Source organism: Dipteris shenzhenensis, chromosome 3, assembly GCF_047967505.1.
Source record: "Dipteris shenzhenensis isolate YYH24624 ecotype China chromosome 3, Dip_SZ_1.0, whole genome shotgun sequence".
In the NCBI taxonomy this organism is placed as follows: Eukaryota; Viridiplantae; Streptophyta; class Polypodiopsida; order Gleicheniales; family Dipteridaceae; genus Dipteris; species Dipteris shenzhenensis.
This window is the reverse complement of record NC_141598.1, coordinates 57,244,083-57,258,184: the sequence shown is the minus strand read 5'-3', so window position 1 is coordinate 57,258,184 and position 14,102 is coordinate 57,244,083. Positions and strand designations below refer to the sequence as shown.

General features: G+C 42.0%; 1 protein-coding gene across 1 annotated transcript; it reads right to left on the bottom strand.

Moving 5' to 3' along the window:
• Nucleotides 1–4,327: 4,327 nt before the first annotated feature.
• On the bottom strand, nucleotides 4,328–13,421 carry LOC147904052 (SEC12-like protein 2). Its single transcript, XM_087372684.1, has 10 exons — nucleotides 13,090–13,421; nucleotides 12,152–12,246; nucleotides 11,922–12,072; nucleotides 11,738–11,829; nucleotides 11,560–11,659; nucleotides 11,398–11,470; nucleotides 6,655–6,775; nucleotides 5,365–5,481; nucleotides 5,196–5,263; nucleotides 4,328–5,065 (listed from the first exon to the last, which is right to left on the bottom strand). Exons 1-10 carry the CDS (start codon nucleotides 13,387–13,389, stop codon nucleotides 4,932–4,934), a joined length of 1,251 nt encoding a protein of 416 aa, XP_087228810.1. The 5' UTR covers nucleotides 13,390–13,421; the 3' UTR covers nucleotides 4,328–4,931.
• Between the last annotated feature and the right edge of the window lie 681 nt (nucleotides 13,422–14,102).

Sequence of the window (14,102 nt, the reverse complement as noted above, 5' to 3'; positions counted from 1 at the left end):
AATGAGATGAATTTGACCGATATACAATGTTTTAGTAGCATACAATTCCCAATAATAATAACCACTCATTAAAAAATTAGAATTGATAGCAAAACCAATTTGAATCAATGTGACAAATTGAAATCCCAACACTATGTACTCATTAATTCTAGCGATAGAATGAAATCAAACTCATTGTCTGCCACCACTAGTATGATGAACTCCAACTCAGTGGAATGTCTCCAACGACAGCCAACGCATGAGCCAATTTCCTTCCACAGCCTTCAAATCTTCCAATGAGCTTTTGCCAATCTTTTGCTCAATCTCACCACTCAATACTTGCTCACATCCACTCAAATCAACTCGGCCAACACAATATTGGTGCAGTGCATGAAGTCAAGGTACATCCACTCGAGCTCTTGGGTATGGTACGTGGCCCTCAATGATCTGCTCCTAATGGCCCTCCAATTTTTTGATAGAACCACAATGGTAAACACCTGTCTACATTGAGATGCACTAATAAATTTAAAACATATATCCTTTAAGTTAATATTGAAATATAAAATGAGAAAATCAATACATTGATAGGAACTCAAAACAACCTTTGACAAAGTCTTCAAATGACGCATCCTCAATATAATGATAGTAACCAAATGCAATGATAGTATATAAGTAACCATCATCTAGAAACTCAATAGAATGTCCATATAAATAAACATCAACCTCAATACAGTCATAATAGATCATCTACTGATCAAGATCCGCTCTCATGCCCACTGTCGCTAGTATGCTCTCATGGTCCTCCACACCAAGTCACCACCGCGAAGTCCCCTTGCTACTACGCACTCAATGAAGATGTAGCTTTATTGCAATCACAAAATGGGAGCTAACGCTTTGTGCAAACTATGCCTCCAAGACTTAGGGATAGCAGAGTCTATCTCTATCATCCACATGCCTACCCCTTAGGTGAGAGAGGGCTCGTGCATGTGCCTCTGTCTTGATGCAGAGATGACTCCATGCTCCAAAATATTTGGCCTGGCCACTATCCCACTGTGCCGACCAATGTGTATCCATTGATTCCTGAAGCTTTGGATGCCAGAGAAGGGACTGGCACTCGAACTCCTCACAACATCAAGGGATGGCCTGAATGAGTCTCCAAGATAGATGCTACCAAAATCTAAGTAGACTCTTCATCAATAGTTATCCCTTCCCAGTAAGGGGGGCCTCAAAGAAGATTTGCCAATGACACTATTGCCACTAGCCTCCTATGCAAGGGCGTTCCTAAGAAGCCCTCTTTGAAGCAAGAGCTTCCAACACTCTAAGAGTCTAAGGTGAGATCTCATACTACTAGCTTCCTAAAAGAGCTATGGTATGCATCTTTGGGTTTATGATGCCATGATGGGGGTGCCCTTGAGGATGCAATATTTGCACAGAGCCTTTAGATCCTTTTGCTTCAGGCATGACCTAGTGGAGCTTGTGAGAGACTAATGGTGACCCAAAGTTGGATGGGGCCTTAGACTTGCTTGAGCGGAAAAGGATCAAAGAAGTGGGTTGTTTGGCATGGACTTGACCACATTGACCCAACTCCAATCGCTTTAGGTCAAGATGGTCATAGTGGTCCCTTGGATTGTGGAAGGCAAGCCCCTTCACGAGGTGAAATGGATTTGGGTGAGTGTTTTTTGTCTTTCAAAGTAGGTCACTCAGAGAGATGCATCGAGGCTCCCTTCTTGTACATGACACGTAGTGCTTATCATCTTCAATTGGAGGCAACTACCTGGAACCCTCGAAGGGAACAACATTGGATCGAGCAACAAGTGCCCCAAGAGGTCATCTCTAGATTTTGGCCGTGATTGTGGAGTAGTCACCGGGCATGTAAGATTACAAATCTTTGGCCGTGATTGTGGAGCAGTCACCGGGCATGTAAGATTACAAATCTCTTATGGATGGTTGCCCACAGAATTGCCTATCAACCCATGGCTAAGCAAGTGCGTGCTGATGGGAGATGCCACTGATACACAAAGAGTGATCTTGAGATGATCCCACACTATCTCTAGAGCTTCCCCATAGCACGGAGGATCTGGCAGGGGGCCCTCTAGATCATGGCGAGGATGCAAAGGATGCAACACTTCACTTGGGGTATGGCAACTTGGCTGATAAGGATGTCCACACTTTCTCCATTGAGACAATCACGCCATCTTATAGGATCCAAAGATCGACAGCAAGCAAGGCTTTGGCAAACCACCCAAGAAGGGGCACAAACTGCAAGGACTCAAGGGCACAGCAAAGCCCTGATGGAGAAATTGAGACGAGGGGAGGTGCAACACACGAGAGATGGCAGGAAGAATTAGAGAAGAGAGCAGTGAATCAGAGTAGGGGTAGGCGGCGTAATAATGGTGAGGGCTTTGGAAGTGGGCAGAATAGAAGAGAGGCATGGATTAAATAGGCTAGGATAGAGGGTAGTTGTAGAGTCGCGAGATAGAGAGAAAGGCGTGCAATGAAATGGTGGAGGTTAGGAGGTGATAGAATAGGGATAGATTAGGTGGTGAATAGGATTAAAGGTAACGGAGTAAATTTTAAAAGATAGTTAAGAAAAATTTGGCAAAATAGAAGAAAATACGAGAAAATTTAGGAAAAAATGGGTTTGTTGATTTTTTATTTTTTTTATAAAAAGAAAGAAACAATTAAGAAAATATGAATAAAAGGAAAAAATTAAGTAACATCAATAAACAAATAAGGAGAAAAGAACTTAAGAGAGAAGTAAAAATTACAAGGAAATTTGAGAAATTTTAAGACAAGAAAAGTATAACGAAAAATAGAGGAAATTAAAATAGGACATAAAGAAGTGATATAAATATAGAAAAATAAAATTAGAAGATAGAAAAAACAAGAAAACAAGAAGGCACATTTTGTGACTCCTCCTTCCTAATAGATTTTGTCTCTTCACCAGAGGACAGTATTTGGGAGACGATGTCCAGCATCATTACTTGGAACATCTTGGTCATCCACTGTAGTTTGGTGATGGGAGGCCGCTATAGCTTGGTGATGGGAGCCCACGAGGTTCCCGCGGAAGCGATCCTCATCGCCATCTAGTAAACGTTAAGATCTCGAAGAACCATTGAGAGGTCAGTGCATTTTTGCATGGCTTGGCATGTAAGGTGTCTTCAATGTATACAGAAAGCGAGGAATTTGTTGTATGGATAGTTGCCCATCCTAGTTGCTGGCCTTTGTTTCATAGATTCCATGGGCAATGAGCTAGGTTCTCTGAAAATAAGCTATTCGCAGCTAGTTTTTAAAACCCCTTCTGTTTTCCTTCTTGATTAGCGCCACACGGATTTTGTATTTGTATGCGTCTTTTTTACCATTAATAGAAATTTCTTTTGTCTAGATAAATTACAACTTTATTTCTTTTTTCCTCGTCCATATACACATTTTACAGATGGTCCATTTCGTTATGTTCTTATTTGGTTACCCAAAGTTCAACTAGTAATCAAGTTCTTACTCCAAGGCTTTGTGAGCTTATAAGGGTTATTACTAGGTAGAAAAAGTTGACATTTGCAGACTTCTAGTCAAGAACATGGCAATGACAAAGGTAAAGTGGAAGAAATTAATTCCAAAACTCCCATGGTAGATCTTCTCACCTCATATCTAAGGTTGATGAAGAAGACATCGAATGGGGGTAGAAAAGGGAGGGGGGGGGAGAGAGAGAGAGAGAGAGAGAGAGAGAGGAGCTGGCACGTGGCTCACCTCAACAGTAAAAGTTCAAACTCGGAGAAACTTTGAGGCCAGTGTAACTGCCACATTCTAGAAAGGCGATTTCATATCTAAGTATATAACCAAAGGCTTGATTTCCGAGACAGAAATGCTAGTACCTACAAATTCCTTTTGTTTTGATCACATTGCAAAGTAAAAAGAGACACTCATACTTCATTCCTTGACTGCCACCTATAAATCTGACAAAGGCCAATGAACACAGCAAGTATATATTTGGCCAAATAAAAACTCTCAGTGAATCTCACCTTGCCATAAATTCAAAAAAGGTCAAAGTCTTCAAGAACCTGTTTTGCTGAATTGAGGGTTAAGCATAAAGCATTCAGCATTTGCAAAAGAGCAAGCAGCACTGAGCCCAAGCAAAAAACCTATATTCTATATTAGATCAATTCACTGCCACCTTGCATTAAACGTAATAATCTCAGAAGTCATAATCATGGAGTGCCAGACACTCTTTAAGTCTTTCTCACTGCAAGTAATTTAAGGACATTAACAATTATGTGCAGACATCCATGCAGCTGAAAATAACTGTCCACAGAAGCCTAGTCAATGTCTGAATCGAAACACATTGATGCATTCATTGAAATCAGAATTGACATAGCATTTCAATATAAAAAGATGGTTCTTGAAATTGTAATAAATACAAAGAAATGGGTATGCAACCTTTGATCTGGCGATCATTGGAGTAAGTCTTCAGTATATACTCTTTAACCATGACGTATCCCTCAGGATATGGACATGGTCACAGCTAAACAATCAAGAAGCCAAAACTGGTGTTTCCCACTAAATAGCATCCACTGGCATTTCCCATTAAATGCCAGGGCATGGCATATAATGGTCTCCTATATTTATGGTGAACTAAGGTCCACAACTTTGGGTCATGCAATCATGTAACCAGTTACCAAACTGAAGACTATCTAGTACCAAAAAAGGAAGACCCCACTTGATATGATAATTGAGAGATGCATGCTGACAAAGCAAATGAGATCATGGCCGACTCACACCTCCGTCCCAAACTTAAGAGTTGCAGATGTCTACTTAGAAGAATGACCCAGCAATCTTTGGCACATTGTATGTAACCTTGCCATTTTTATTCCTCACTAGGCAGGCACAAAAGAAGACATGTTATTTGCTATACAGAATCAATTCTCACAAAACTCTCCCAGGAGCATGTGCAGTTGCGATCAATCTGTTGAATTAGACTGAGTTATAGCAGCACTTAAACTTTCATGCACTTCACCCCACAGCAGATCTTTTGCCATGTACAGAACAAGTAAGATCGCAACTAATATGAAGAGTAGCATAGGGATTCGTCCCGCTGTAGAAAATCCTTATTCATGTTAGTATTTGTAAAAAAGTATTTGAGATATACCAAAAGGAAAACTTTGATTTATTGAAGACTTGAGAGCATATTTTCGAATTTGCAAGCAGAAATAGTATGCACTCACCTTCCCGTTTTACCTCCTGAATGGCTGTAACCCGTGCACTTGAATCTGCAGATACAGAAAGCAAGGCCCTGCAACGAAGCAAAAAATTATCATTCTTCAAGAACATGAAAGACATCTGAAACAGAAAAAAAATTCCTCTGAACTGAATAAGCAGAAAAGGATATCACACCTGCAATCGCGAGAGAACTCCATAGAAGTAACAAAAATCATGTGAGCTCTCTTGACTCGCTGATGAAGTGTCATTTTGCCAACTGAGATGATAGAGATATCCCCTTCTGAGCTCCCACTGCAACATATCAGAGGTGGAAATATAATAAGAATATTTTCAATTGCAAAGCCAGAACCTATGTCGGATGCTACTTAATACAGCATTCATTTGCTTATAGCCTGAAATGACCAGCACATGCTTGATGCAACATTGAAATGGAAACAGATTATCAAGGATCAGCACAGCAGCTCATAATGGATAGCAATTCCTTGTTAGTAGTCTGTACAACTAAACGAAACACAGGATGAGAACCATAATTTAAATTGCAACAGTATTGAATAATAAAACTTAAATGTGAACAGAGATGGCAAGTACATCCTCATCATACAAAAACAAACTTTCAATATCCTCCAACCCAATTTGGAACCATCTCAAACCTAAAGGTATTTCTTGCAGCCTGCACAAGTATATTTAACTTAGAAGCTCCTGTCTGGCTTATTAATATCACAAGGTCATCATTATGTCAATGCATGTAAACCCTATGATTGAGGAAGAGGATGGAGAGAAAGAGAACCACGGACGTTAAAGGAAAGAAATCTTTCTATTTTTTGGGGGATCAGCCAGGAGAACCAAGAGAGATGCTTAGTGGCTACAACATGTGGACTTAATTTAACCAGTAAAGTAAAATCATACAATTCTATCAAATCAGCACATTATTTCATTTTAAATTCAACTTCTACATTGAGATTGTTCGAGACCCCAGGTGTGCATGAGAAATTAGCTCACTCTGATATAGAAACTCCTCTAACTCTCATGGCCACTGGTCGAGCATGCAGGGATCTTCCAAAGCAGCTACTGCCAGGAGGGCTATCTTCTTTAGAGTTTGGAGAGGATCTCCCTTCTTCTCTGAGTCTTCTTCAAGGTTAAGGTGGCATTTTCAGCCTCCACCTTCGATTTTTTGTTAGCTCTTTTTGAGCTGTTTATTTTCTTCTCATGCATGGCATGTTGTACTCCCGCATTAGAGCTTGCTCTTGCGGTTTTCAATCATAATTAATGAAGTGATCTTTGGGGGGGGGGGGGCTCTCCTCTACCATGATCCTGACAATGGCAACACTTGCCCTCCGTAACATATAATTTAAACCTACCATTCTATGTGGAAACAATAGAAACCTTACTCACAAAAACCTTGCATTCTCGAGCAATGACAACAGCATGTAGTAACACTGGAAGAATATAAGTGAGAAATTTTACATAGCAAGAAATTTTCCATCATAAGACATGGCAAATGCCGATATTGGGCTTTCTTGAAACTTCTTGACCCCCACTTTTCTCCAGGTGTTCGTGTTCCAGATTGCAATGCAACCCTTTTCACCTGCTCAAACACAATAATATTATTTCAATTAAAAAATTCTCCATCACATGCTCAATGTCAGAAATTCCAAAAACGAAAAATACTTTCTTTCTTGTCTTTTTGGGAATATAAATTATTCCAGAATCTTGATTATTTAAACAATATATTAGCCTCTCTTGGTACATCTGGTCAACTTAAAAATTCACTACCGCCTTCTCCACTCAAATTATCTACATAACAGACAGCTTAGAGGAATGTTATATTTTATGCAGTCTTGTATTACCCCTTTCTTCCCACATACTATATTTCATGGGTAATTTTGCTGCTTCCAGGTTACCAACAGCACTGCAGAATGGCAGGTACAACTACCACCTTGGGAAGATGGAGATCATCCTCAAGGAACTGGACGTTGAAGATAACATCATGCACATAGCTAACGAATACAGGGCTTTTTCCCTTGTTTGCTTGAACTTGGGAGAATTTTCATAGCTTTGGTCCATTTCCCCCAAGTGTCCACATTGGTGTACAATCTATGTGTAGACTCTTATGCTGTAAAACATTCAATACAATTCCAAAAATAAAAATAAACTACATAACCTTGAACATGCAGAGCAAACTTTTCCTAAAATGAAGTAAGCTCAATGCATAGTCATCTACACCATGCAGAGGATAAAGAATTTGAGATGGGAGCCCCCCCCCCCCCCCCCCCCTCTTTCCCGTCAGAGATCAACTTTAAATGGGCATTGTCTGCTGAGCCAAGCCCAAAACAAATACATAGCGGAAATATATGATACCCCTGAGACCTCGCACTGATCTTGAAGTTGTATATATTCTTATTTCTGTTCATTGAGGAGAGTAACAGGGCTTGACACCTACAGGATATTGGGTGTAGATTGTGCCACAAAAGCACAAATAGGGCCACATGGGCAGCGATCAAAAGTCTTTCTGGGGAAGCCACATGGGCCACCAAACCCACCAGCACTGGTTGCCCCCCAGTCCTCCTTCAGGGCTGTGAATATGTCCATCTTCAGGGCTGGCTGGGGATGAAGGATGCCCAGCCAGAGGCCCATTTAGAGAGCAGAGAATCTGGTGCAGAACTGCAGTCATGTGGCTCATGTAGTGGGAAAATGGGCTGGCATACAGCCAGCACAAGGCCTCATATAGGCTATGAGATTGCAAGACGGCAGATCAAAAGAAAAAGGAGGAGCCCAAGAAGGAAGAGCATTGCTTAGAGGACCTAGATCCTTTCATGAAGGTGATGGACAGAACATGTTGCTCAGATCATGCTGAGAACAAGGCTCTAGTGGACCAGGGTCTGAAGGAATGTGGAGCAGTGGTGAATGCCTAGAGATTCATAAGGAGGCTAGTCTGGTTGATACTTCAGGAGGGAGGTGTCTGGTTGCTCCAAAGGCAAGAAAAACAACGGACCAAGGTGTGTTCTCTCTCTATGCATTATTATGGATTTCTGATGCATGCTTTGGTCGCAATGTTTGTCAAGGTGGTGTTACAGAAAACAATGGAGGGTATGCACAACCAAAGCTAACCCAAAGAGAGAGTCATGGCACCCAGGAACTCACACAGTGGTATATTCAAATCCAGACTTCTTATCCTTCATGTGTAGTTCAATAAATGTGCAGTAAGTAAATAGACAACGTACAAAAGAGAGATGTAGAACCAGCAAAATATATGTCCATCTAATGTGGACCCAATACAAAAGCTATGTCCCGTGTACCACTCTCTATCAGCGGAGTGCTGACTAAATGTGGACCCTTGTACATACAACTTCTAAAACACTTGGCCTGCGTTGCTCACCTAGAGCTTATGCAGGGTTTGTATGTGCGCCCCACAATCACACCTATCGCGGGTATACCTGAACTTGTTCCAGGTGTTCCAGTGTGCTGCGCACTCTGCAGACTCACTCTGCTCTCAAAAATGACCACTCTGACCCGCTCCTGGTCTACAAAGCGTCTGATTGCTGCACATGTCTCAGGAATGATCTGACTCCTTCTTGAGCTCTGACCAGTTCCTTTTGTCTGAGCAAATCTTTGCTGTACATGCTGTACTTGCTGCCCTTGCAGCCCTGTTTTCCTTGTGTGCTTGCTGCCCATGTGCTGCCCATGTGGCAGCCTAGCTTTCCTCATTAGTTCTGCCCCATGTGGCACGCCCAAACACTGCCCACATGTCAGTTAACCTAACCTGATCTACCTCCCACATGCACTCCTCATTTGGGGGCTCACAAATGGGGAGGTGACCATCTATACTCCAACAGGTGGAGGGTAAAAGTTTTCCAGAGACACAGATAGGGACGTCTCAAGGCAGAGGCATTCAGACGCTTCCTTTGTAGAGGATATATTCTGCATTTTGGTCAAAGAAATGAAACACAACTCTTGCATTCTCAATACATCTCCACGTTTTGGTGTTCTTCTCTCACGCACATTCCCACCATTGGTATCAGACCCCTACTCCTCTACTAGCTCAAGTTAGCTTTGCCTCAAGATAAGGTCCTCCAGCAAACCACCTTTCTTTCTTGGTAAAACGCTTGTCAGGTAAAGACGGGGAAGCTGGCCCAATGCATGATGATGTTAGGGTGGGAGTGGCTTCTGGTTGTTGATGCAACCATTCATCCGAGTTTCAGAGAAGAAAAGAAGAAAATAAATAATTGAATAGCCACTGTCTTCCTCAATACAATGTGCCTCGCTTTGTTTGTTGTCTACGAGCCGCTCTGACACTCTATTCATCCCCACAACACATGCGCTGCCTGCTCCATACAGCTGCTACCTCAAGATTGTGTGCAACTTGCAAACCGTCACTTCGTTCATCCTCGCGACCCGTGTGCTGCCTACTCCGTCTAACCACCACCTCAGTAGTATGCACATCCTGCTTCAGCGATACCTGCTCCGTTGCCAGACCGTACGATTCCCTACTGTAGCCCGGCCGTCCATACACTCATTGTACAAATTATCGTACGAATCTGCCATACACTCCAACCCACAACTGTTTCGCTGTATGCGGTTGTTGTCTGCTTCAATATTTGCATACAGATTTAGTAAGTACAATGGGGCATTTGTAGTATTGTCCCGGGACTTCTACAGATTTTAAACAGATTTGCAGATTGAGTATGCTGTCCATTTCAGGCATATTTCGCTGTAAATGGCTTTCCGCTCAAATCTACTTTTTACAAACAAATGAGTTGACTTGGCAAGAAAGTGCAGAAATTCAACTTCTTGCATACCTTTTGGGGATTAAACTACTGAGTCTAGTGTAGACTGAGGGTATATCTGGACTCCTCACACATACCAGACCTGGACTTCGCTATGCATTGTGAACCAGTTCAGGGCAGAGCCAAGCGAGGTGCACTGGGGAGCAGCCAAGAGTACTTAAAGGGCACATGGAACTATGGCATCAAGTACAAATCAGGATGGTGGAAGCATAAATGACACCAAGTCAACAAGTGTTTATACTTTTAGTCTTGAATCTAGAGCAATCACATGGAAGAGTAAAAAGCCAAGTATATTTGCCCTGTCTTCTGCTCGGGTAGAATATATAGCAGCCGCCCATGCATCTGGGGAAGTAATATGACTGAGAAACCCTTTAGGAGAATTGCATCAGCAGCAAGAAGCTCCTACCACGATTCTTTTTTGTGACAACCTCACCTAACAAAGAATCCAGGGTAGAAGAGCAAAGTTCAAACATATCAGAGTTCCTTATCATTCAGTAAGGACAGTAAGGACAAAAGCCTACCTGATGTACACCTTAGCAGAATGGAGTTGCTGAGAGAGAACAATTCTATAGTTAAAAAGAAGTATGCTCCCAGCAAAGGAGATGTCCAATTCATGGTGGACAGAGACATGCAACAGGAAACTCAAACGGTCTCAACCAAGCACCAAGAGCTTGGTGTTCATAAAACACTTTCAATGGAATCTGGTATATGTAACCATATATGTGGATGACTTGATTATTACAGGCATGGTCAACTTTGATTTCACAGTCATTTGAATGTCAGATCTGAGGCTGATGCATTATTGCTTGGGTATAAAGGTGTGGCAAAGGCCTGAAAACATTCTCCTATCGCAGAGCAAGTATGCAATGGAACTTTAAAAAGGTTGAATATGCGCTAGGTAAACTACCTCAAAACAAGTTCGACACTTATTGAAAATAGATGCATATCTCTGTAGGCAACTGGTGGGACGTCTCATATACTTAATGTATCCTCATCCTGATATTGCACATGCAGTTGGATTAGGTGGTACGCTTATGCAGGAACCAAGGGAATCTCATTTAAAAGTTGCCAAGAGGATCTTAGGGTACATCAAGGGTACAACTTGGTGTGGCGAGATTGGTCCAATAATGTAGATGAGAGTAGACCAACAAGTTATTGTTTCTTTGGGTACAGCAATGACTGCTTGGTGCAGTAATCAATTCTTTGCCATCCGTGGAATCTGAATATTGGGCACCTTGCAGTCGTTATGATGGTTGTTGGGAAGTCTAGATCTACCGCAAGTAGGACCTACAATGCTCTAGGAACAACCCCAAAACTACATATTGAAGAGCTTCGTCTGCATGCAAGCAAGACATCATGCACACACTATATCTGATCTAATCACAAACACTAAACAATCCTTAATACAATCAACTTAACGCACCTTCCTTTACTGTCAAAAACAAAAGTGGATTTGTGCCATCTCTGGAATATCTACAGAACCCCAAATCCCCTGCCTGCAAATATTTTACAAATGATTTTAGAAACATACAGCTTGGGAATAAAATGTGCTTATAATCGCCTGTTTGAATGAAACTCCTCTTGCCTGATCCAACGATAAAGAAGCTACAGGAGCTGATGTGGACAAGTCCCATATTCTGCATGGGCCAGACCCTCCAGTTGATGCCAAAAATGCAGCATCCAAACTGCACAAACTCGCACTCTTTAGTCAGATAAGTAGACTGAGCTAATCAAAAAAATCACATGATGTAAATCTGATGCACCTGAAGTCCATGTCTCTGATAGATTTATGTGCTTCGGGCTGATCTAGTATAAGCCTTAAGCTTGGCCATTCAAAGACTCGTAAGTGCCCATCCTACACGAATCCTTAGCTCATCAAAATTCGACAAATCCATCAACTCAATGGGAGAGAATTATGAAAGCATCCAGCTTACAGATCCAACTCACATCGCCACCCGCTGCAAAGCGAGTACCATCTGCACTAAAAACCAAAGACCTCTGTTGCCCAACTTCTTGCAGCTGTGTCAAAGTTTTGCTTGCAGGCTCCAATTTCATACCTTCGAGTCCAGGACCACCCTCTTTGACCATTTCAAAGAGCCTACAAAATGCACTTTGGCATTTAAACGCTTCCTCTTATTTTACCACCACAAAGCAGTCGTCCAATTCTCAAAAGTCACCTGCAACTCCTCGTAAAAGAGCATGCAATTCCATGTCCTGTTGGATGAACTGCCATCCTGTAGGGTGGGTCATCCTCAGTAGAAAGAACGTGGATCTGCAAATAATTCCCAAGATCGGATTAAACAAGCAAACACAAGTTCTGGACCTCGACAACCATAACGAGAAAATCCAAGTTACGTGACTGTTCAAAATCAAAGAGCTTGGAAGGTTGCCATTACATGGATGACAAAATGCCTTCGTCCAAATACATAGGTTTAATTCCTTCAAGACTGACAAAAGAAGGTATACGACCAAAATCAATTTATGAGACAGAAGTACATCATTTAAAGCCTAGACTCGTCAAACGTGCCTACAGCGTGTGTTACAAATGCACAGAACTGCACACAAGAGCCCAAGGATTACACTCAAGGAATAGTCCTCCAATAAGAACCTGGGAGTAGAGAAGAAACATTTCTGCAGCATTGACAGGCAGCCCATCATGCCAACACAAACTTGCAACTTTAACATGGGCGGCCACTGTCGCACATGGCTTCAATTGACATCTAAAATGTTCCGGTTAGAAAGATTTCAAAAGTTAAGGATCCACAAGATATCACTATGAGCAAGACTTTGGAATTTATATCGAAAGGATGCAAGGCATATCAGCAACATTCTGCGTGTAATAACGATGTTACTCGAACGGACCTTGTCAAATGCCTCCTCATTTAAAGTCCTACAAGTTTATAGCAATGCCCGTGCTGAATTTACAATCTGAATTTCCCACACATCCATTTTTATCAAACTGAGGAATTGGCCCAATTATCAGACTTCGAGGCAGCCATAGAAATAAACCTCCAGCTCTCAGTGTTGGCTACATGCTCTGCATCTGATAATCAAACGGGCATGCCCAAGCTTCTACCAGACGGAATCCCATGCTCTTAATTTGGATCAGACTTACAGCTTCGGAAAGACTTTCGGTAGAGTGATCGTATCGAGCGAGAACAAGGCTATTCTGGATGCCGGTATCGCCCACACCACCGCCACCTCCAAGGATAACAAAGCTGGTGTCGGGGAGTTGGTGGGAGTTATTCACCTTTCCGTCTTTGCCTTCCGGATCTTCGCTCTTATCCTCTTTCTGGGAGGAGGGGGTGGTAGCCCAGGCGGAGCAGAAGAGGGGCAAGTCATACTTTCTGGAGCAAGCCAAAGGCTTTTTGGAGCTCATAGTTTCATTCAGAGGGAGAGGAAGAGAAAGAGACATAGAAGAACAAGGGAGTATTCTCTTCTCTCTCAATCAAGTAACATTCACCCTTAACTATTTTCACATGTTTATTTGTTGTTTTCACTATTTTTGGTCAACTCATCATCATTTAGATTTCTAATCATCACATTCCTTCCAAGAGCTAGATTGTTCAAAGTTCAAGCGCAATCTTCACACTCTAGTGTCTTCATCACGCAGAGGGACAGGGACAGGGAGAGAGAGACTCAGAAGATGGGAGTATATGCTTCCTTCTCTCTCCCACTGAATTAAACATTCACCCTTAAGTTTTAAAGATTAAGATGTTACGTTTGACCACAATTTATTGCTTTGACTATTTTTTGGTCAACTCATCGTCAATGAGAGAATCAATTCTCCTACACATCAAATACTTTGTATCTTCTCTAAGTTCAAAGTTGCACTCTAGGAGTGAAAGTGCTATTAGTGCATATGTACACGTGCATGATGATTTGAAGATTAGATTTTGGCCCTAATAAGGGTCTATGGAAAGTGGTCTCTCCATGTTCACCAATGACCCTCCTTCCAAGTTGCTATCTTGATCATCTCTCCATCTTGCCATTGGCTCCTCCTTGACCATATTGACCATCTCATATGGGGGGCATCATCATCTTGGGCATCAAGAGGACCTCCTCTTTATGGTTAGTCCCATGGGACCCCATGAGAGATTCATTGAGGATGGCAAATGATTTTGTGGT